Here is a 22552-nt window from a genome sequence, read left to right as displayed (position 1 = left end):
GAATATTTCCAAAAATTTTGGACATGTTACAAAACTATATTTTCTAGAATTTCAGAGAGAACTTTAAATATTGGCCGGTTATTTTTTACACAGTGACGTTAACTAGGCAATGCCCATATACCTATAACATGCACTGTTTGTAGAGGTCACGCTTCAATGGTGAGAGTACTGTGCATTATGTATAGGAAAATAGACAGTAACTGCAGTATGTAGGAATTACAGTAGTGAACATAACTGATACTTTAATTATTTTGCGCACTGTATATATTCCCTACGTGGATTTTCCTTTTCCATGTGCTTTTGGCCCAACTCCAGGGGCATAGCTGTAGAATTTGGTCTCAGGGATTAAGGGTTTTCTATCTCATTAAACAACAAACTGAGTTACTAGTAACTCATTTTCACATAGCTATGCACACATACTTCTAAAACTTCGTTAGGGGTCACATCAAAAGTTCAATGAAGTATTAAAAACGGAGGTGCTTTTGTTAGGAGGCTGACCCCTCCCCTCCCCTCCCCTCCCCTCCCTGAAACATAAGTGTGAAATGTTGAAAATCCCAACCCGCATTTCTAGATACTGAAAATGTGTGCATATTAATTTGCGAGTAACTATGGAGTCAATTGATACTTAATACTTAAATTTGAAAAATATTATTTTATCAAATTGGAATTTTTGACCCTCCTCCTGACAAAATGATTTGCATCGGTGTGCTATTACGGCTCGCTATTACATGTACGAAAAAGTTGTAAAAAGGTCCGTTTATTGGAGGTCATCGTACTTTTGGTTTGCTCCCTTATACATGATAAAGTACAGCATCAGCATTCACTCTATAGATAACATGTAGTGTGTTTAACCCGGAAGTCCACATTGGGTCCAAAGCTATCCTACACAAGAGTCAAAAAGTTAAAAAGAGAGTCGATCGAATGGATTGGGTATACCGCGCTCTATATCCGACTTAAAGGACTGTTACAATATTTTAGTGCTATATCTGCATTTTATAACCTGTCCTTTGATATTTCATAATGGCCAAGATTAAACTGATTATTGTTTTACTAGCAGTGTATGTTGCTTATCAGTGTTACGATTCATTTGATTCAGGTAAGCTTATCATCGTTATCTAACGTGTGGTTTGAATTTTAACAAAGTGTTTCTATAATCTGACAAAGTTTCTCAAAACCTCATCTTTGACATGAGCCTTGTGAGTTAGTGTTATTTTGATTCAGGTTTTCGATTTCAATTCGATTCAAATTCAATTCACTTGCCACTAAACTTATTTAGATTCAATTTCAATTAGATTCTCCATAGACTTGCTTGAAATCCTTGGGCGTCCTTAGTAGGTGAATGAAACCTGCATTCAAGCTTTGCTGCATCTTCCAAAAATTCCTGTTTCTTTCCAAAATTCTTTTTTCTTTTCAAAATAATTATAGGCCCCCTATACCATAATAACTTTGGCATTTTAAAAATCTATTTAACATTTCACTTGCTAGGCGAAATAATGGACTTTCTTATCATTAATGTACCCACTAGGCATACTGTGCACTGCAGGGGTAGTCGAGTCTTCCAGCAAAATGCCCACTAGGCATGCTTCCTCCTAGCTCTTGATCAGAGCCCTCGCAGTACCTTAGAAGATCCAGTGATCCACGAGTAAAATAAACTCAAGCAAGTGACTAGTAAAGAAAATGTATAGTAAAGCCCAATCCTGGTTAGACCATTCTATCTAAAAAAAAAGGTAAGCTACAATACCACTCCGAGTATCGCGAGGCAAGTTACATAAGTCACCAACCATGCATCAACACACATGTGCTCAGAAGTTGGACAACTATGGGTCACCAACATCACAGGGCCGCCGTATAAAGAGGACACTGTCTACCCCACCCCACCAGCCGCGAAAGTCCACTGACAGAGCAGTTTTTAATTCGATTCAAATTGAATTCACTTGCCACTGAACTTATTTAGATTCATTTCCAATTCAATCTCCATAGACTTGATTCAAGTCCTTGGGCGTCCTTATTTGTGACGTGTCATGTCAAAAGGAGACACTTTTGGGCAGGATCGTAAATGGAGAAATAGCCAAATATCTGACCGGGGTGATTTTTTTCACAATTTGGGTTTGTTGCGAATTTGTAATGTTCTTAACGTTTAAAATATTGTCTGATAGTTTCAGACCGGAATATAACTGGCCTCTTGTATATTTTGAGGCATTTGTGAAGGTAATTTATACTCTCAACATTGTCAAATAGCGTTGTAGAAGCCGGTATCTCATGTTCCAATTTTATGATACAATAACTTACGAACTCAATATCTTCACTTAGAAATGTCCGATTTCATTGGGGAAAACGGCATTGTGGAGCAAAATATCTCTGTATTTAAGATATGTAAAAACCTCAAAATTGATAACCTGCCCAAAAGTGTCTCCTTTTGACATGACACGTCACATTTAGTGAATGAAAACTACATGGAAGCTTTGCTGCATCTTCCAAAAATTCCTGTTTTTTTTCCAAAATTTAGGCAACCAACCTAATAATTCATGTTTACAGTCTTACAATTAGAATTTCTTCCTATAGCCATTAGAAAACCTACAAGTTTCATATCCCTAAAATATGGTGGGGTATATTTTTACCATAATTAGACCTTTGAAATATCTGAAAGTTTTTAAAGGGTTTCATTTGTCTAAATTACATTAGGTAGGGACTTGGAAATGGCAATAAAAACCAATTTTGGTAGTCAATTACATGAAAATTAAAAAATAACACTGAGTTGTGTACGTGCGTGTGCAATTGTCGAGTCGCTGAAAGTTCGCAATATTGTGCATGTCGTTTGTCAGAATGCAAAGTTTGATCCCTCTAAAATCACACTCTCTGACAAAATTCATCTTTTTAATGTTTATGAATGTTAAGAGTGTTTGAAATGTAATTTATACAGTTACACCAACTTCAGTCGTTTACTTTATTGCCATTGTCATTTCGTGCAGATGAAGTACGAGGGAAGCGTGTTATAATAACTGGAGCAAGTAGCGGAATAGGAGAGCAATTAGCATATCAGTATTCACAGCTTGGTGCTAAAGTTCTAATAACAGCAAGGAGAGAGCATGTTCTTCAACAGGTTGGTACAGTACGCTCTTTTTAGTAACAAGTATTTCGATACTTACCGGCTACAGCCACTTCTGTGTTTGCGAAATGCACATGCTATGTACAGTGGCCAAAACTGCCGAAGTCTCTGATAACTATTGTATTGTACAAAAACCGCACGCGTTTACGCCCTAACGACTTAAGCCAATCGTAGAGCCATCCTTTGCGCTCATTTTAGTGATAACATTTTTAACTCAGCACATTATCCGGGGTGAGGACCTACCATCAAACTCAGTGATCAAAGATGACCATAGGGGGGTGAGTCCCACCATTGGGTTCTACACTTAAGTCCATGATTTTTATTTCGCTCTTGTAAAATTATATAAAGAGCAACTGACTTTTTACTTGTTAGTTAGGTTAAAATAGTCACTGGATAGAGGAAACCCATAGTTAAACATTGTTATGCGGTATATGACGCTTATAACTGAGAATTAGGGGGGTTGTAACAACACCCCCCCCCCCTCGTAGTCCGTGTTACAACATTTGGCTCAGTGGTTCTAGAGTTAAATTATTGTGTCACCGGTGTACCTAAGATTGTCCTGATGTTTACATCGGTACCGCTGGATTAAGGCACCGCCACCTATCCTAGCATGTTGCTTGGGTCCCGAGTAACATATTTATACATGTTTACAAAAATCCAGAAGGCAGCCATCTTGTTTTTCAAAATGGCGCCAATTTTGGCAAAATATATCCAATATTTGTCAAACTGCCCTTTCACAATGTGATTTTATTGGCACAGTAGCGATTGTTTTAGGCTTGTTATAGTAGTTTTGTCATGTTGGCATGCATTAGCACCAATATTAATGATTTACACATTTAAAATGGCCGCCAAAAATTCAAAATGGCCACCGAAATCAATTTAATTATGATATTTGGATGGGTCTAGGGGTCCCAGGGATGGGTAGGGCTACTGACCAGGGATGGGGTTAGGGGTACCAAGAATACAGGGTTATGTAAACCGAGGAGGGTATAAGGGTAGGACATTCGGGTACTTCTACGGGATACATGTTAAGGGGTATAGATATCAGAGTACGATGTACGTTCAGCAGGGTAGGCCTACAGGGTTATGAGTTAGGTACCGAGTTAGGGGTGATCGGGGTGAAGATTATATAGTGTATGGGTATGGGCTGGCCCCGGTACATCAAATTTAAACTTATAGCGGGAACATAATTATTATTATCATATCCAGATGTGGAGACATGAAGACATTTAAGGAGGAAGTTGCAGATCTTAAATTCAGGAACTATTTTAAAATAAAATGTTATCATAGAGGTGTGTGGGGTGGTGTGGTGTGTATTTGCAGTGAAGTATGGAGTTTGTGTACATGTGTGGGTATATTAATTAACATGTTACTTGCTTAAACTTATATTTTACAAAGCTCATTGTATGTTTAGAGGAAATAAGTTGAATTTGGCGGCCATTTTGAATTTTTGGCGGCCATTTTGAATATCAAAATATTAGTGCATACATGTCATAAATAATAACCTAGGCCTAAAACAATTGCTATTAATAAAGACTTGAAGATGTTGCAAAACAAAACTGGTATTCTGATGTAACTTCACTTGATAAGTTACGAACTTATTGCACTTTCAAGTGTCAATTGACTCCTGAAAAATATATTTTTGATGTAAAACACGCCTCATATTAGACTATGCCATAGTCGATTTTTGATAAATATGATGAAATTATACTGATATTTATCGCATCAAAATACTAGTATAAAATGTTTATGAAAAAGTTTATATAATTATATTTGTGACAGTAAAAGTAAAGTATACGTAGGCTTATATTATCGTTCCAATCCAATTAAACCGCAAGCAAGTACAAGACGCGCTCATGCACCTACTGAGAGTTTAATGTTCCCGCCAACACAAAGGGTGGTGTAGTTGTGTACCATGTAGTTATTAATGGTAATGACAGGTGCCCAGAGGATTTAAACCATAATGAGATCTGGGCGACCAATCACAGGCCAGATCCATTAAAAGATGCATTACATCATGGCCAATTTTAGTAGGCCAGAAATCCGACAATCTCATCCTTAGACAACCGTGTTAAACATGTTAACCGCAATCCAAAGTAAGTAGTCCACTTGGGAAGCTAACAAAGAGAGGGAGTACGGTGACTGAAAAGATCAGATGTGAAAATCTATCAATTGTGCACAAATTAATTGAATCAGAGTTTTAAGCTTTTAAAATGCAATCGCCAGAGTATGCACAATTGGCAAGTGGACTACGGAGAGGTCTAGCCTCATATAGGCGTTTTTTAGCTAAATTAAGGTGTTCCAGTCATATTCTCAAGATTGAAACAGGTAGAAGACTGAAATTGGATTTGGAGGACCGGGTTTGCGATATGTGCAGGATGGGAAAATTGAAGATGAATATCATTTTGTCATGGTCTGGAAGTTTTTTGATCAGATTCGTCAAAAATATCATCCATTCAGGTACAGATCCGAACCGAGTCCCCAAAAATTAATTTCTCTCATGAGTTCAGATACACCATCTGACATCAGTGGTCATCTCATCATTTGTTTTTCACGCCATGAAACTTCGTGAAATGGTTGAATTTATGTAATTATATCTTCATGTTATTTATATACCTTCCTCATATGTAATTATTATAATGTAGTGCAAAGGGCCAAGGGCCTATATGTACAAATAAATCTAATCTGAAACTGATTATAATCAAAACTTGTTTGTACCTATTACTATGGTAGTTCATCCGATTATTACGTCACTTCGACAGTAAATTATGGCCTAGAAACGGAACAAATGAAGATACATACGACAAATTATTTTGTTCAATTTTCTCCCGGTATTTCAAAATTCCTAGCTTTACACAAACAAACATGGGCAAAATATGAACAATCATGCAATTTTCGGCTAATATGACAAATGCGCTATTTAAATCTCAATATGAAGTTTGGACTTACAGGTGCCTTAAATATGCACATTATGTTTCTGAGTTTGTACTGCTAATTTTTGTTATTATAATAGGTTGTTGCCAAATGTAAAGCACTTGGCGCCCAAGATGCATATTACATTCCTTTGGACATGGGCAAGCTGGACGATACCAAGCGGCTTATTGAAGAAGCAAAAACCAAGCTAGGCGGAATAGACCATCTTATTCTTAACCATGTCGCAAGCACATCTTACTATAAGCTTTGGACTGGAGACATGGAACAGTTACAAAACTTCATAGATGTCAACTTTCGTTCCTATGTGAGTGTGGCAACCTATGCAACTCCAATGTTGAATGAGAGTAATGGTAGCATGGCAGTGGTGTCATCAGTTGCCGGTAATGTATTATCTACCAAAAAAACGTTGACAACGTAAAGAAAGCAGCAAGTTTAAAAAGCCCCCACCTCGGCTCACTTTTTGAAACTTGGTCCCATTTTGAATATCAACAGCAAATCGGTGTTTTTAGCATCATTGCCATTAACATGCCTACTTGTTATTCGTTTAATTCAATCATTGATCATGAACTTAATAATTATTATAAAACAAAACATATATAGGATATTGGCCAAGAACAACATAATAACCTTTCTGATCGTTCCAGAATGCTAACAACTTTTAAGTAATATATCGCATCGGCACATTAAAGATTCATAACACTTCTGGAAATGTTTTAAGTTGATAATTATGACAAAGTTTAAATCAGTATCTTTTACAAATGGGACCAAGTTTCAAAAAGTGAGCCGAGGTGGGGCTTTTTAAACTTGCTGCTTTCTTTACGTTGTCAACGTTTTTTTGGTAGATTTCGTTTCTTTTTATGAATGAAGCCGAGTAGCTCCAAGCTTGAAAAGTCATCCGGTTACGAAGTACTCCATAAGGCGAATAAAGCGAAAAATAGAAGTTTGAATAATATTATCCTTGATTTATGACAATAAAAAATACAAGTATATGTAGCTATACCTATAACTAAAATGTACGTGGTTCTTTGTAGCACTGGGGCAATCTAGTTGGATATCCAAATTTCGCCGTTTGTGGTTCTTTGTAGCCCTGCAGGCAATCTAGTTGGATATCTCTATTGAGCGGCGGTTGTTGGCGGTCTTTCGCGGTTCGTGGTATTCCTTTATTCTTCAAGCCCTGTCCTCTATCGGGGCTAATTCATTGTTTAAGCTTGTTGGAAATCCATATTTCGCGGTGTGTGGTTCTTTGTAGCCCTGCGGGGCAATATAGTTGGATATCTCTATTGAGGTGGTTGTTGGAGGTCTTTCGCGGTTCGTGGTTATAATTGTCCTTATCCTTCAAGCCTTGCTCTCTATTGAGGGCTAATTTATAGTTAAAACTTGTTGGACATCCATATTTCGCGGTGTGTGGTTCTTTATAGTTGGATATTTCTATTGAGCGGCAGTTGTTGGCAGTTGTTCGCGGTTTGTGGTTTTAATTTGTAGGATATCCATATTTCAAGATTTGGGGTTCCTGAGTCCTGCGGGGCAATCTAGCTAGATGTCCAAATTTCGCGGTTTGTGGTTCTTTGTAGCCCTGCGGGGCAATCTAGTTGGATATCCCTATTGAGCGGCGGTTGTCGGTGGTCTTTTGAGATTTAATTTTCCCTTTAATTTCGGGCCGCCCTCTCCTCTACATCCCGAGGATGCTTTTCAATAATTTAAATTATACGGTGTCAACAATTACTATTACTTGGTATGATAACTTATCTTACCATGTTGACTTATATTGTTGGTTAAGGCAACTTTCGCGGTTCGTGGTTATAATTTCCCTAATCCTTCAAGCTTTGCCCTCTATCGAGGGCTAATTTATAGTTAAAACTTGTTGGACATCCATATTTCGCGGTTTATGGTTCTTTATAGCCCTGCGGGGCAATCTAGTTGGATATCCAAATTTCGCGGTTTGTGGTTCTTTGTAGCCCTGCGAGGCAATATAGTTGAATATTTCTATTAAGCGGCAGTTGTTGGCGGTTTTTCGCGGTTTGTGGTTTTAATTTGCATGATATCCATATTTCAAGATTTGTGGTTCCTGAGTCCTGCGGGGCAATCTAGCTGGATATCGAAATTCCGCGGTTTGTGGTTCTTTGTAGCACTGCGGGGCAATCTAGTTGGATATCCCTATTGAGCGGCAGTTGTCGGCGGTCTTTTGAGATTTAATTTTACCTTTTTATTTCGGGCCGCCCCCTCCTCTACATCCCGAGGATGCTTTTCAATAATTTAAATTATACGGTGTCAAAAATTACTATTCCTTGGTATGATAATTTATCTTACCATGTTGACTTATATTGTTTGTTAAGTCAACTGGACGTGACAAAATATCTTGCTATGTAGACATTAATCTGTTGCTAAATTGACTTGGCATTATAATTTATTTCGGGAAGAAGACATCCATTTTTGGTATGTCGACTTAGCATGATAATTTATCTTGCCATATTGACTTGTTTGTTCAGTTGTCTTTGCGAGATATTTTATATCGTCATTTTGACATAATGCTGATAATATGTCGACATGGCAAGATAATTATCTTGTCAAGTTGTGTCACATAGACGCTTCCGTACTATATATGCTTGATAAATGTTATTTGGATTTTTTTTCCTGCTGGCCTTCCATACTAGCGGAACAATTTTCCACACCTACAGAGTGTTTGTAATCAACCTACCGGGACGGTATGCCAATTGTCATGTTCTACGATAGCTGAAGATGACAGAGAGTCAGGTCTCTTAATCGATTCAGCAACCATTCATACATATCACAATCATCATTGTCCTATTATCATGCGAATTTGCCCGTGGTAGGACAAAATACATTTAAATGCGAACTAGACTTAGCTGTGGTCTAAGACCACAAACACAGCCGTGTTGTGACCCCTTAATGACCTTTGACCCCAAAATATATGAAACCCTATAGACATTGGCTAATGTCAATATATGTGTGCACGTGGCATCACTTTGCCATGCTATTTGTGGCAGAAGGGGCATTTTGAAGGTTTTTGTCTCAGACCGGAAGTGACCCCTTAATGACCTTTTACCCCCCAAAAAATACCACGTATACACTGAGTAACAACAATTCATGTGTGAATGTACCGTCTCTGTGCTATACAAGTTTTTTGAAGTTATTTCGTTTTATACCGGAAGTGACCCCTTAATGACCTTTGACCCCAAATCTGTGTACACCCCATACACACTGGGTAATAACAATGCATGTGTGTAAGTGGCATCACTGTCCTACGTAATTTGTGGGAGAAGATGCATTTTAAAGGTATTTCGTTTTATACCGGAATTGACCCCTTAATGACCTTTGACCCCAAATAAAAAAATACCATATATACATTGGGTAAACACAATTCATGTGTGAACATACCATCACTCTCCTATGTTTTTCTTAGCTAATAAAATTTTTTGAAGATATTTCGATTTATACCGGAAGTGACCCTTTAATGACCTTTGACCCCAAATCTGTGTACACCCCATAGACACTAGGTAATAACAATGCATGTCTGCAAGTGGCGTCACTGTCCTACATAATCTGTGGAAGAAGATGCATTTTAAAGGTATTTCTTTTTATACCGGAAGTGACCCCTTAATGAGATTTGACCTCAAATAAAAAAAAATACCACATATACATTGGGTGACTGAATATCATATGTAAACATACCGTTACTGTCCCATGTTTTACTTAGCTAATAAAATTTTTTAAAGGTTTTTCGTATTATACCGGAAGTGACCCCTTAATGACCTTTGACCCCAAATCTGTGTACACCACATAGACACTGGGTAATAACCAATGACGTAGAAAAACATAGATCGCTGAGCTCGAGCTGGTACGTTGCCGTTTCATTGACAATCACACACTGAATAAGCCATTATGAAATGAAGGGACCTAACAAAATCAGCATCAAATACAACTAAAATGGAAACTGAATTTACTCTTGCATGTATGGATTAATAAAATTAAATAAATTACTTGTTTTAGCATATTCAACTTTACTGTGTACCATTTTTTTATCAAAAAATTGCTGAATAATAAAGGCAAGCACGCTCCTAAATCTAGTTCATTCGCCCGTTGCCATGCAGCGCTACAGGAACGGCGACTGAAGGCGAAATTTCGTAAAGTGGTAGAGTTGTTTAGCGTGGCAACACTGATGAAATACCAGATTCAGGCGTGTTTGCCTTTATAATTCAGCAATTTTTTGCTAAAGACAATGGTATACTGGGAAATTTAATGCGTTTTAATACATGATTTGTTCAACTTTGTGATCTATACAGCACCCAAACCGGGACCCAAACCTGCTTCACAGATTCGGCGAGCAGGGCACTCTATCCTTTCTACCTCATTGGTAATAACAATTCATGTGTGCAAGTGGCGTCGCTGTCATACGTACGTTGCGGGAAAAGATGCGTTTTTAGTTGAAATCGCGTTTTTGACCACTATGACCTCTACGTGACCTTTGACACCACAAGTTTCATGTGACATGTAGGGGCACGGTCAATGATCATTGTGACCAAGTTAAGTCAAAATCGATGTAAGCGTGTGAGTGCTAGAGCAAATGTAATGGTTGACAGAAGAAAGAAAGAAAGAAAGAAAGAAAGAAAGAACCTGTAAGAAAAAAGACACAGCCGTGACTAACGTCACGGCTGTGTAATAACAATGAGTAGCGTCGTATTGCATACCCTATAATACCTGGTCTGGTTTCTTGTGTTATTCAGATTTCTTTTGATCCTTGATGGTGTTGTATCACATTATGCTGTGTTTTTAAATAGGCCCTTAACACAAAAAACAATTTCCATGAGAATCAAACAACTTGCTTTAATAAAAAAAAATAATATAACAATAGCACTGGATGTTTAAAATTATGTTATCCTTGATTAATGACAATAAATTGTTTAATAAAACATTGAAAAAAAAATCAGTTGGTCACCGGGTTTCGAACTCGGGATAGCGTATCTGGAGTCAAGCGCACTAACCATTAGGCCACGGACATCTGCTGTAAAATACTGTGTCGAAATACAGCATTTATTATATAAATGGATGCGTCGTCCGATAAGAACAACAGAATTGTGAAAAACTTGATTTTTTGGCGAATGGGGCTCAGAATTTGTATGTAGGGTATCCAGGAAACTGCTAGGGTATATTTGGAAGTGAATCTGAAAAAGTAGTGTGAATGTGATAACCAGGTAGACCTGTAGCAGTGTCCAAAAATTCTGGATCAGTATGATTTGCAACTAATTTTCGCTATGAAATACCGCGTGAAATGGAAGCAAAAATATTTGTTTATTACGAACAATGATTGACTGTAGGATTGGTGGCCCTTTTGGAATTAATGAGTTGTCACGATATTACACCTGGGACTGTAAATATACATTTAGCATGGTTTTAGATACATTTTGTACCCAGCGAAAAATAACATCGAACAATAGAAGTCAAGTGTTTTAATGTTACGTGTAAATATAGTCTCGCGGGAGCATCTGTTATTAGTCTTCTTTATCAGTCTTTTTTTTTAAACTTTCTGGTCACGGCTACCGCGTGACTCTAATTACTCTACGTGATTAGTTTTTCGTTGGTGGACACGGTGCGGGAACGTATTACGTCACAAGATGTTACTGTATATCCAGTTGGTTCACTTTTAATTGGCATCACTCGCTCACATAAGAAACTTATAAAGACGCAGTTCTATACCATTAAGAGCAATCACGGTGTGCTTAAAATGAGTCTGTAAGTTTTAATACCACAGGCAAATGACGCCCGACACCCTCTTTCCCACCACACATATAAAATGTCTGTAAGTGGCGTGATTTCGTATTTCGCCATTCGTGACGTCATCAAAAAAGTTGCCCCTCCCTATAGCTTACGGGATGGAAACAACTATAACTAGAGTGTACAGCTATACTCAGTGACGTTCAAAAACTTTTTTCACGAGTGGCCTTTTTCCTGTCATCAAAGCTACATCGAGTTAGATGGGTTAATATTCCATTTACCAGCGATGAGCCATTATACAAATATTACATGCCTATAAGTGTGATAGTATACAAATATTGACTGCTATGAGGGTCACAGTTAAAATTATAGGCCCGAGGTGATGTCAAAGCCATGACTATGCCCGAAGCGGAATGGAACAATACATCTTTCACCGAGTGATTATATTTCGACCATTACACGAATTTAAGACAGTTAATATTTGTTTTATATCACTCATGCATAAATTCTATTACTAAAATACTATTTAAGGTAGGAAATACATTTTTTCATCAACATAACACCATGTTTTGCCGTGATATACTTCACCTCTACAAAGCCTGTAGTCTCTTGTCATACTTGTTATGGTGGACCATACAAGGAGGAGACTGTCCCTGGTAGCATTTTGCATGTAGCATTTAGATAGACTAGATAGATTAGCCAGTGGTGTCGCATGCAGTGTGAGGGGACAACCGACTTGTGAGATAATGGGTAAACGTCCTGGTCTACCTTCAAGTGGCGGGGGTTGTGAGCCGACTGACTTGTTCAGTAGGTGACGGACAGACCAGGGTGGCTAGGAGAGGTAAGTCTCAACCGCCTAGCTTACATTTTGAGCGAAAACTGAACCAAGATGGCGACAAAATTTCCAAAAATGCACTTAACTCCTTAAAACGCTTACAATCTTAGAAATCATTTTACCTTAGACTTATATGCAGATATCAGTTAACATATACGCACAACAGAAAATAGGTAATTCACTAATGTACTCACCGTTTACCCAATGTGACCCAACTCATTATGACTACCTTGGAAAAAATATCATGAAATGACACAAAGAGTCCATGTGTCGTTATGGTCATTGTATACAAGTACTAAAACTAAAACAAAGGTGCTTGTATGTTTATTGAACCATGATAGTCAAAATAAATCCAGGAGTCACAACATAAGTTTTGCTGGGGTCCGAGATCGCGCTCAATTTGAAAACGGGTCATTCCATGCTATTTAAAAACAGAATTAATGTACATGCGACCTCTTGGATGGTGTTCTACCATCGGTCGTGGGTACCTTTTGTACCCCTTTAATTGGTCAGGTCATAAGAAAGAGTCAAATTCCATTTTTTGCCGAAAATTTCGTGACCTAGAGCATGTTGAGCTGAATTTAGCTAATAGCAGGCCACTTTACAAAGTAAACTTTTTACAGGGCAATATCTCAGCAACTAAATCAGTTACGACCTTCTTATGACATACCGTAGAATTCCGTCTAGAAGCATATGCCTCTAAACGAGGGTTTTTTTAACGAAAGATATAAGTATGAAAGGCCAATACCCTTCTCAAAAACATTGCAATAGATTGGTCTTACAAATATACATGTTTGTACAGCCGCCTTTATCAGTAATATAGTTGTTCAAACTCCAAATAACGTTTTTGCTTAGAGTGTCTGCCTCTTGTCTCTTGTGTCAAAAAAACCTCGTTTAGAGGCATATACCGGGTGTCCCAAAAAAAGGTTACATGTAGATTTTTGAAAACAATCTAAGTTAATGTTAACAAATATATATATCCTTTTCATGACATAATCTATGTACCCTCTACTAGTACCCCTGTGAATGTCAAGTTCACAACCTACGTACTTGGTCCGCATTCCACAAATTCCTGAGCATGCTCTTTACACGACATAATGCAACACGAGGTTCATTATACCACCGTCACAGCCACCGTGCATTTGGCGGGGCACTTGAGTAGGCCCAGCCATAACATGGCAGATGCAGTATTTTATTCTAATAAACAAACAATAAAACCTGTTCAGTTTTATTTCAAGAGTTTAGTCAGAAATGTAAACACAAACAGCAACGATTTCAAGTCAACAAAATCCAAATAAGGCCTAAATGCAAAAGATTCTTCTCTAATGACCATCTTCCTTTATTTGTTACCATCAAGAGTCAAGAAGCTCTAAAAACTGATTTATTTTCAGTGTACAATATTACATTTTTCAATATGTTTCTTTTGTGCAATAAGTTCAGCAATGAAAAAAAAAGAGAAACATAAAAAATAATACAGAAAAAATCTTTAAAAATGTGTGCGGGTGTTCAACTTTCGTTGTGCGCTATTTTGATGGTTAGCCACTTTTGACACCCCTGTCATCTTGCGCTCATAAGTTAAGTTGCTTTTACGATACGGAATTGAAACTTAGCAAACAGTTACAAGACGGATGAATAAATAATATCTAAAAAAATGACATTGTTTTGTTGTACCATTACAAAATGCGGTTCATTTTCTACATGTAACCTTTTTATGGGACACCTTGTATATGCTTGTAGACGGAATTTTACGGTAGTCTAATAACCGGCTGGTCATAAGTGAGCAACAGCAGAAATATTTACATTTAGTTTCAACTTCAGAGGGGGTCAATGTCAGACCCACATGCTGTTGAACAAAATATTTTGTTCATGAAACAATGATAATATGTAACCGTACAGCATGAATCAGCTGTAGAGTCGGCCCGGTCAATTTAGTGTTATTTCGTGCTTAGAAAATATATATATATCATAAGCTTTAAAATGGTATATCATTTGACTTCAAACGATATCCAGAAGCGGGGTTATGGTTTGTTGAACTCTGCTCCTTGTTCGGTTCTACATGTGTCTCTTTTTCCACATTGCTGGTAATAAATAAATAACAAACATTCATAATTGACTGTCATTTCAAATCATCCCCAAGTCAACGAAGTTCACCGACCATGATTGGGGGAACCGAGTCTGATTGAGAGGGAACAAGCCGGGTTTTTTTTGGCAATTTTCTTCTTGGATTTTCAAAATTTAGCTACGCCACTGACTATTTTCACGACCCACTCGCGTCTAGTCAATTGGAGCCGTACAAATTCAAGTTATTAGTAGACAAGAAATCCAGCTCAACATCAATATTAATGGACAAAATCTAAATCAAGTAAATGAGTTCATCTACCTCGGGGCAAAATATCTGGCAAAGGAACATGTAAGGAGGATGTCAAACACAGAATTGGAAAAGCGCTAGGTGCGGTTCAAAGACTACAGCCAATCTGGAATGCAAAGGATATTCGCCGCTCAACCAAAGTTGAACTGTATAAAGTACTGGTTCTCGCCATCCTGCTATATGGGGCAGAAACCTGGACCTTGAAAAAGGAAGATGAGAATCGTCTGCTTGTCTTTGAGGTGATGTGTCTGAGAAATATCCTGGGAGTATCTCGACTAGACAAAATTAGAAACTCAACCATCCGTCAGTCACTAGATATGAACCACACCATCTTAAACAGAGTAACTCAGAAACGACTGCGATTCTTTGGACACATCCAAAGAATGCCAAACACAAGGTATCCAAAAATCCTCCTGGAAGCAAGCATACTTCCACAACGACCAAAAGGAAGACCCGCAAAGAGATGGACGGATTGCATCAAGACAGACTCCTCAACCATTAATTTGACATCCCTGGTGGAAGCTGGAAGGCTAGCAACACAAAGAACAACCTGGCAAAGCATCATGACACAGATGGCAAGGCAGAGTGATCCACCCGTGTCGACGCCTTAGGTCAAGGTCACTTCACATTTTGGGGTCCACCCCATAACTAAATCGGCGAGTCCAAGAGTCAGCGCACGGCTTGGCGCAGGCGCACTACGGCAGAGCACTATGATAGTAAATACTATCACACGGAGAGGGTGATGGTAAAAATGATAAATGGTAATCAACCAATAAACTGTCTAGAATTTATGTATGAGTGATATAATAAAAACTATCACACTGCTAAAGTCACTGTAATCATGATATAATGTAGTTTTTGTCAATGAACTGAAATGATAGTACTTATACAATAAAAAACGATTCATTTATTATATTAGTCAAATTGCAAATGGCTAGCGACTTGATTATGAGGCAGTTTTACAGTAAACCCTCCCCGAGATGGTGGAATCGTCGAATGTCGTCATTATAACGTTTCGCTCTGGCATGAATACAGTATAGTAGTTTATGAGTTTCCATCTTACATAACCGGTTGGAGGTTCCCCAAGGTACTCCTCACACATTGAAGTAATTTATAAATGGAACAAATAAAAAAAGATGAATGAATTGTTTGTGGGTTTTTTTCTAGGTAAAGTGGCGCTTCCATTACTTTCAGCCTACAGTGCATCCAAGTTTGCATTAGATGGATTCTTCAGTGCATTGCGTCAAGAGTTTGTAATGCAAAACATGGATATATCAGTGACTCTGTGCATAATAGGTAAGCTCTAAAATAACTGAACATATTTGATTAGTTTCATACAGACTGTAAGCAAAATAGGTAATGTAAGTTAGGATCATTCACTTGAATGGATAGGGTGTTTGGATATTGGGGGTGTAGTTGTATAGTTTATATTTGTCTCTTGTTGAGACCTGCACATTTTCAGTTACCCTTCTATCCTACGATTATTGTAGCTATATAATTATGAATAGCTTGTTTCCAAACCATGTTAAGTCCACAACCACATATGTCTCGTTTACTCGTGTGATAAAATCACAACTACTTTGACAAGTTTGACATTAGCAACAATGAGTTGTACCATCAACAAGCCATTTAACAATATGCAGACTATTGTTCTCATTTGGGAAACAAAGGCCTCACACAGTATTGTTACTGTGCATCCATCCACTGTTTGCTTTGTAATGGTGCATTCAACTGAAATCACTAAACCTATAGCATCACAACCGATTGCAATATCGCACAGGTAAATCAGAAACATGTGTTTGTGGACTTAACAAGCTCTTCAACATATGTATGTCTAATAATATTGGTCTAGAGGGTTAAAATCGATAAATCGGCAGTACTTGGAATTCAAAAATCGGCAAAAATAAAGTATCTCTAAACTACTCCTTTTTATTCATAAATCAAAGGCAGTCCTTTTAAGTTTCATTCTGGAAAATATGACTTTTATTTTTACATCAATTTACATTCAAGCCCTTTTGTTGACAATGCAAAAAGTCATTGTTTTGGCATAAAACAATGCAATGTTGCCTTTTAGTTTAAAAAAAACACATTTTGTTAAAGGGAATTGATTGCCCCAAAATGGTTTTGAAAATGAATTGAAAATTTAGATGAAACTTACAATTAGGATACTTTTCATTGAGCCTATTTTCTGGCTTGCCCTTCCTGGGTACTTATAAGGCATGGTGGCGTTATAAGAAAACAATACACGGGTAATCGGGCGCGGTTTTAGTAAATTTTATTAGGGTTTTAAAATTAATGGTAACGTATGTTTCTGTCACATAGGTTACATTTTCAGTTTACAGTCATTTTTTTGCACTTTATGGTAACGTATGTTACATTTCCTAAAAATGATTTTCGAATTTCCTAGGATTTCTTTCTCAAATACATAAATCTGGTGGCACTGAAAACATTACTAACGTATATAACTTGCATGATAAACCGTAAATTTAAGGATACTTTGGTTCAATTTCAGTGTTTGCAACGACTAAACTAACATATTATCGGGGTAACGTAGGTTTCACGAAACCTTACTATATATTTCGATGGTATTTTAAAAACTCAAAGTAGGCCATGGCATTTAAGTTTTCGCTGCTTGTATCAGTATAGATTGTTACTTCAAATACGTCTGGTTAAGAATGAGCAACATTAAAAAAAAAAAATATTTCACCTGCGACACAATGTTTTGACCATAAATCCTCAAACAACCTGCCGTGGTGTGTATAACGCATGAAGGGGTGGGGTATGAACGTTTGGACAGTATTTATTGTGGGACATTAGAGCACATCAGACATATCGAATTGCATTCTGAATAAGAAGAATGTCATTCTGATATCAAATAATTTTGATTTTTTTAAATTCGCAATGTAATACACATTTTATGGCAAATGATTAAAAATTGATATTGTTGATATTTAACAGTACTCTAAGTAAACATTATAAATATGATGATGTGTACTTAAAGTGTATGTAGGTGGGATGAAAAGCCGACGATTAATTGAATACATGAATACAAAAGCCACCTAAGTCCATGCTAAGTTATTTTGAAAGAAAAACCTGTGTATCATTTTAATTCCTTCAGTTAGATTTACCTGGTCAATATGGTAAGTTTTACGTGCAAATGAGTGGATTAACCTGTATTAGGTATGACGATTAGCATTTCAGGGACTTCGTGGGGTTCATTTTAAATTTTGGACTTTGAGGTTTTTTGAATCATATACAAAGACAACAATGTTAGAATGAGATTACCACTAGTAAGATAATACAAAATAAAGCACACAGGTATGTATAATGTTGATAAGCATTCTGCCATGTAATATAAACCACACACTTTCCTTTATTAAACCCATTTTTTGTTCAAAAGTCATTCTCCAGCAATGAATGTGTTACAAGTGGACTTTTATACATACTGGATTTCAATCAATGTGTTACAAGACTCAAATCATGGAATTGGGTGATTCTTTCATACATGCTATTTTTCACATGCCCAATAGACACAGAGGATGAATTTGAGTTGTTCTTTCATGCATATAACAGGCCTATGTATAGCAACAATTTCCCATGCTTAACTCAATTTGGCCAAAGTATGGACTTAGGTGGCTTTTGTATTCATATATTCAATTGAAAATTTGACCTTTCGTATTGAAGATATGGATTTGTTTTCCCAAAACACCAATATAAATAAGGTCTTTTTGGGACAAAAATCCATAATTTCAATATGAAAGGTCAAAATTTTCAATTGATCGTCAGCTTTTCCTCTCACCTACATAAACTTTAAGAATATATCATTAGATTTATAAAATTTACTTCGAGGAATGTTATATATCAAAAACTTGAAAAATATCAAATTTTAATAATTTCTCATAAAATTTGTATTATATCGTGAATATTTCAAAAAATGAAAATTATCTGATATCAGAAAGACATTCTTCGTATTCAGAATGCAATTCGATATGTCTGATGTGCTCTCATGTCCCACAAAAATACCTTCGAAACGCTCAAAACGCTCATTCCGGATCCCTTAATGCAAGATTAAAAAACATTACCATGTTTCCGACAGTAGTCTGGTTGTTTGATTAAATAAAAGAAATTAAAAATGGAAGTTAAAGCATTCGTCAGTAAAAATTCCAATTTTTTCCAAGCCCTAGAGTCCAAATTATCCTCCGACTATTACAAATAGATATCTTTTTGAACCATCATCTGTGATTTCTGCTTCTTAAAATATATTTAAAAGCCATTTACAATCGATCCAGACCAGGTGATTAGCAAAAGACGAGAAAGCCATCAAAGGTCTTTGTAAGTAGCCTATCATAGAGCGTGTTTATAGTGATGTACGGTATTTATACGGTATCCTTATATGCATATGGGATTAGGCTGGAATGTGACCTATCCGTTATCTGGGCTGTTTATAGTGGCAACCAATAGCGCTATTCTGAATCCGAGGTGGTTGAACTCAGCGTGTTCGAGGTCACCGCAATGCAATGTGGGAGACACAAATATGGTGCCAGTTTCAAATAGTGTGCCGTCGAAACGATACCGGCCTACTTTTTAACATTATTGCTACAGTACCGTACCATATTTGTAGGTGATGTGTTATTACAGTGACAAATATGAACTCGGAGAGTTATATGACCCTGCTCCACTTCCTTGAATAACGGTATCGTTAATCCCTGTCTGTTTATAGTGGCCGTATACGGAATTGCAATATCCATCGATTTCGAAGGATATCAGTCCCGTATAATATGTGCGGCAAATAGCGCTATTGGTCTGTTTATAGTGGCGACCAATACCGTATAAGATGTACTTATACGTTAAATACCGGATAATCTGGCTCACTATAAACACGCTCATAGGAACCCTGCAAGTCTATAAGTCTAAAGATGTGGTATAAACGTGTTTATTTAGATAATAAAACTGAACGCAATTATAAGATAAAACAACTTGGTCAGTTGAATATCCAATGTGTGAAAAGTGTGTTCCTGTATAATGATAATAACAAAACGTGAAGAAAGTGAATGTTATTTTTTTAGAATATTATGTGAGATATGCCGAAATTAGACCAGTTTATACTGTTTGAAACTTTTGCAAGATATGTGCTGTTCAGCTGTAGGCCTAACGGAATGTATGTATTTCTCCAACTCGATAAATATCCTGACGTATACGTCTGGGTCCGGTTATGAGTGAAAAGACGTATAAAGTTGTTCTCTAAGACAGAGTTTTCTCAGTAATCAAATATCGCAGCGAGTGCAATGTTTGTGCATTGGATGTAGCTTAACATTATTTTTGTGTGTGTATACAAATTTTTAGAATAAATTTGGTAATCCTTCGTTTAAATCCTTTTTACGCACCATGTTCACAAGATCAAAAACGTGTTCCATGTCGGTTTTTTTTTTCAAATGTGCGCCCTGTATAAAACCACGCCGAGTACTACAAATCGATCAAAGAAATAATGTTGCCATTTAACAGAACACAATACAGTACCGATTAAATTTTAAAAGCCCGTTTTGGGGGAACAGTTTCGAGAATCTTGCATGAGAAAAAACTCTTTTGTTACATTATCGATATCTTGATTGTGGAACGTTAATTTCGACATCTAACTACCTACATTATTTCTCAACTGTCTGTCGATTACTATACCATTTGATTTTCATTACAAATTAAAGCTACTTTTGCAAAAAACGAGTATTTTCGTCATCGATGCGTCCAACTTTGCGGGGGCAATGCGCTTGTTTATAACAGCCTGTTTGCACTATTGCATATTATAGTCAGTTTGAGACCATCAACTTTCGTAAGCCTAGCTCCGTGGCACAATCGATTAGCGCGCTGTACTCATATATACTTTTCTCGACTATGTAATAGTTTTGAGCTAGACACCTAGTACGGGTTCGAGTCCCTGCGTGGTCCACTTCTATTATTTTCATTTTTTTTCTTACTTTTCTCTTTTTCTGTCTTCTTTCTTGTTCATTTCTTTCTTTCTGACTGCAGTGATTGATTGTTTTTGCCGTTTTATTATTATTTATTATTATTATTATTATTATTATATAATTCAGGAATAGGCCTACTACTATAATCATAGGCGCGGCCTATAAAGGCCTATGAATATTTTTTACAAATTAGATATTTGTTGTTTTAGTTATTGTTGTATATATTGCATAATCAGGGTAGGTCTACTAGGCCTATTATAGCCTATAGCAGCATTGATTTATTTCACGACAGATATCATCTAAGGCTAATATTTAAAAAATTTAGAAAATACCATAGGAAAATTGCAGAAAACCGGCTGCCCCCCGGCAGCTCCTAAAAGCTATCATGGTTGCCCCTATCCTTGCAACATAGGATGACTCACGTGCCACGGTTTCATAGGTTCGTGGTCATTGTGCACGTGTACACCAAGTACGCTTGAGTTCATTTTTTTCTGCATGGCTGTTTCTATTATTAACTTACGCCCCTCTGGAATCAAGCATTGAAAAATCCATTGTTTAACCTTAATAATCAAAATATGTACTAGAAAACATCATAATACCTTTGACTGACATTGATATATTGCTTATTTGATAGACTGGTTGATTGAATGAGAAGTCTGGTTAATTTATTTATTGACTGATTTACTGATAAATTGATTGCCTGATTAAACAAATTGTCGGTCGATCGATCGATTTGATCAAGCGATTGATTTGATTGAAACCAACATGCTGAACATGAGAAAAGGTCTTCTTCTTTACATTTTTAATTTAAAAAATACAATATTTTATCGTCTTTTCTGTTTCTTCCTCAGGAAGTATTAATACAACAACTGCAGTTGAATACTCCAAGCACGTATTACGCTCAGAAATGTTTTATACATCTGCTTCGGACACCGCAAACCGGATTATGAAGGGCGCCACCCTGAGAGAGCGTGAAGTTTACTTTCCATGGATCATGACAAGACCTCCACTGATGGTTCGAGATTTTGTTCCCAATGTTCTTGAAACATTAACCAAATCAACATATAAAGAAGGTGCTCTTGAAAATTTAGCATGAATGCCAAGTCACTTTATGACTTATTATGTCCCTACTCAGTTCTTTAAAAGTAATGTTTTCTTTAAAGACAAACAAGTACACAAACATTATGTTATGTTGGTGAACTACTGAAAAATGAAGGCTAGAAAGTTTGTTCATCCCATTTTCAGAACAGCAGCATAGACGTAGATCTCAAATTTTCGCGCGCATTTATTCCACTTTTGCACCATATTTCATCAGTTTAGCTTCAATTTTCGCTGCTTCGCCCGCCTTTTACCATAACCTTATTCTGTCGCCAAAAGGGACTGCATTTACTATATTTCACGATTTTTTTTCCAACCCCATTCCCCCACAATTCGATCGCTCATTGGATTAATATTATCACGTGGTAATAAATTTACATTGGACAATCGATTACTATTATCGTTTGATGACATGTAAAACTACGTCATTTTTAAGAAAAGGTGAACACTGATGGCGCTATTTATCTTAAATCGTGTTTTCATCTTTACAAGGGATAAACACTGGTATAATGTGATTAAAA

At 36.9% G+C, this 22552-nt stretch overlaps 1 protein-coding gene across 1 annotated transcript; it reads left to right on the top strand.

Annotated features, from left to right (window-relative positions):
* Nucleotides 1–1020: 1020 nt before the first annotated feature.
* Nucleotides 1021–22029, top strand: LOC140163649 (hydroxysteroid 11-beta-dehydrogenase 1-like protein B). The gene is made up of 6 exons (XM_072186964.1): nt 1021–1058; nt 2157–2208; nt 2921–3100; nt 6120–6420; nt 16141–16269; nt 21785–22029. The coding sequence occupies exons 1-6, from the start codon at nt 1021–1023 to the stop codon at nt 22027–22029; spliced, it is 945 nt and encodes a 314-aa protein (XP_072043065.1).
* The last annotated feature ends 523 nt before the right edge of the window (nt 22030–22552 follow it).

The sequence above is a fragment of the Amphiura filiformis genome, chromosome 11, assembly GCF_039555335.1.
Source record: "Amphiura filiformis chromosome 11, Afil_fr2py, whole genome shotgun sequence".
Taxonomy (NCBI): domain Eukaryota; kingdom Metazoa; phylum Echinodermata; class Ophiuroidea; order Amphilepidida; family Amphiuridae; genus Amphiura; species Amphiura filiformis.
This window is presented reverse-complemented; position numbering and strand designations above follow the sequence as displayed.

Bases quoted from the DNA above. Each gene is read 5' to 3' on its own strand.
- LOC140163649 (XM_072186964.1), top strand. From the start codon at position 1,021: ATGGCCAAGATTAAACTGATTATTGTTTTACTAGCAGT. The intron at 2,209-2,920 runs GTAATTTATACT...TAATTTATACAG, and splicing joins ATTTTGAGGCATTTGTGAAG to TTACACCAACTTCAGTCGTT. The intron at 16,270-21,784 runs GTAAGCTCTAAA...TTTCTTCCTCAG, and splicing joins AGTGACTCTGTGCATAATAG to GAAGTATTAATACAACAACT.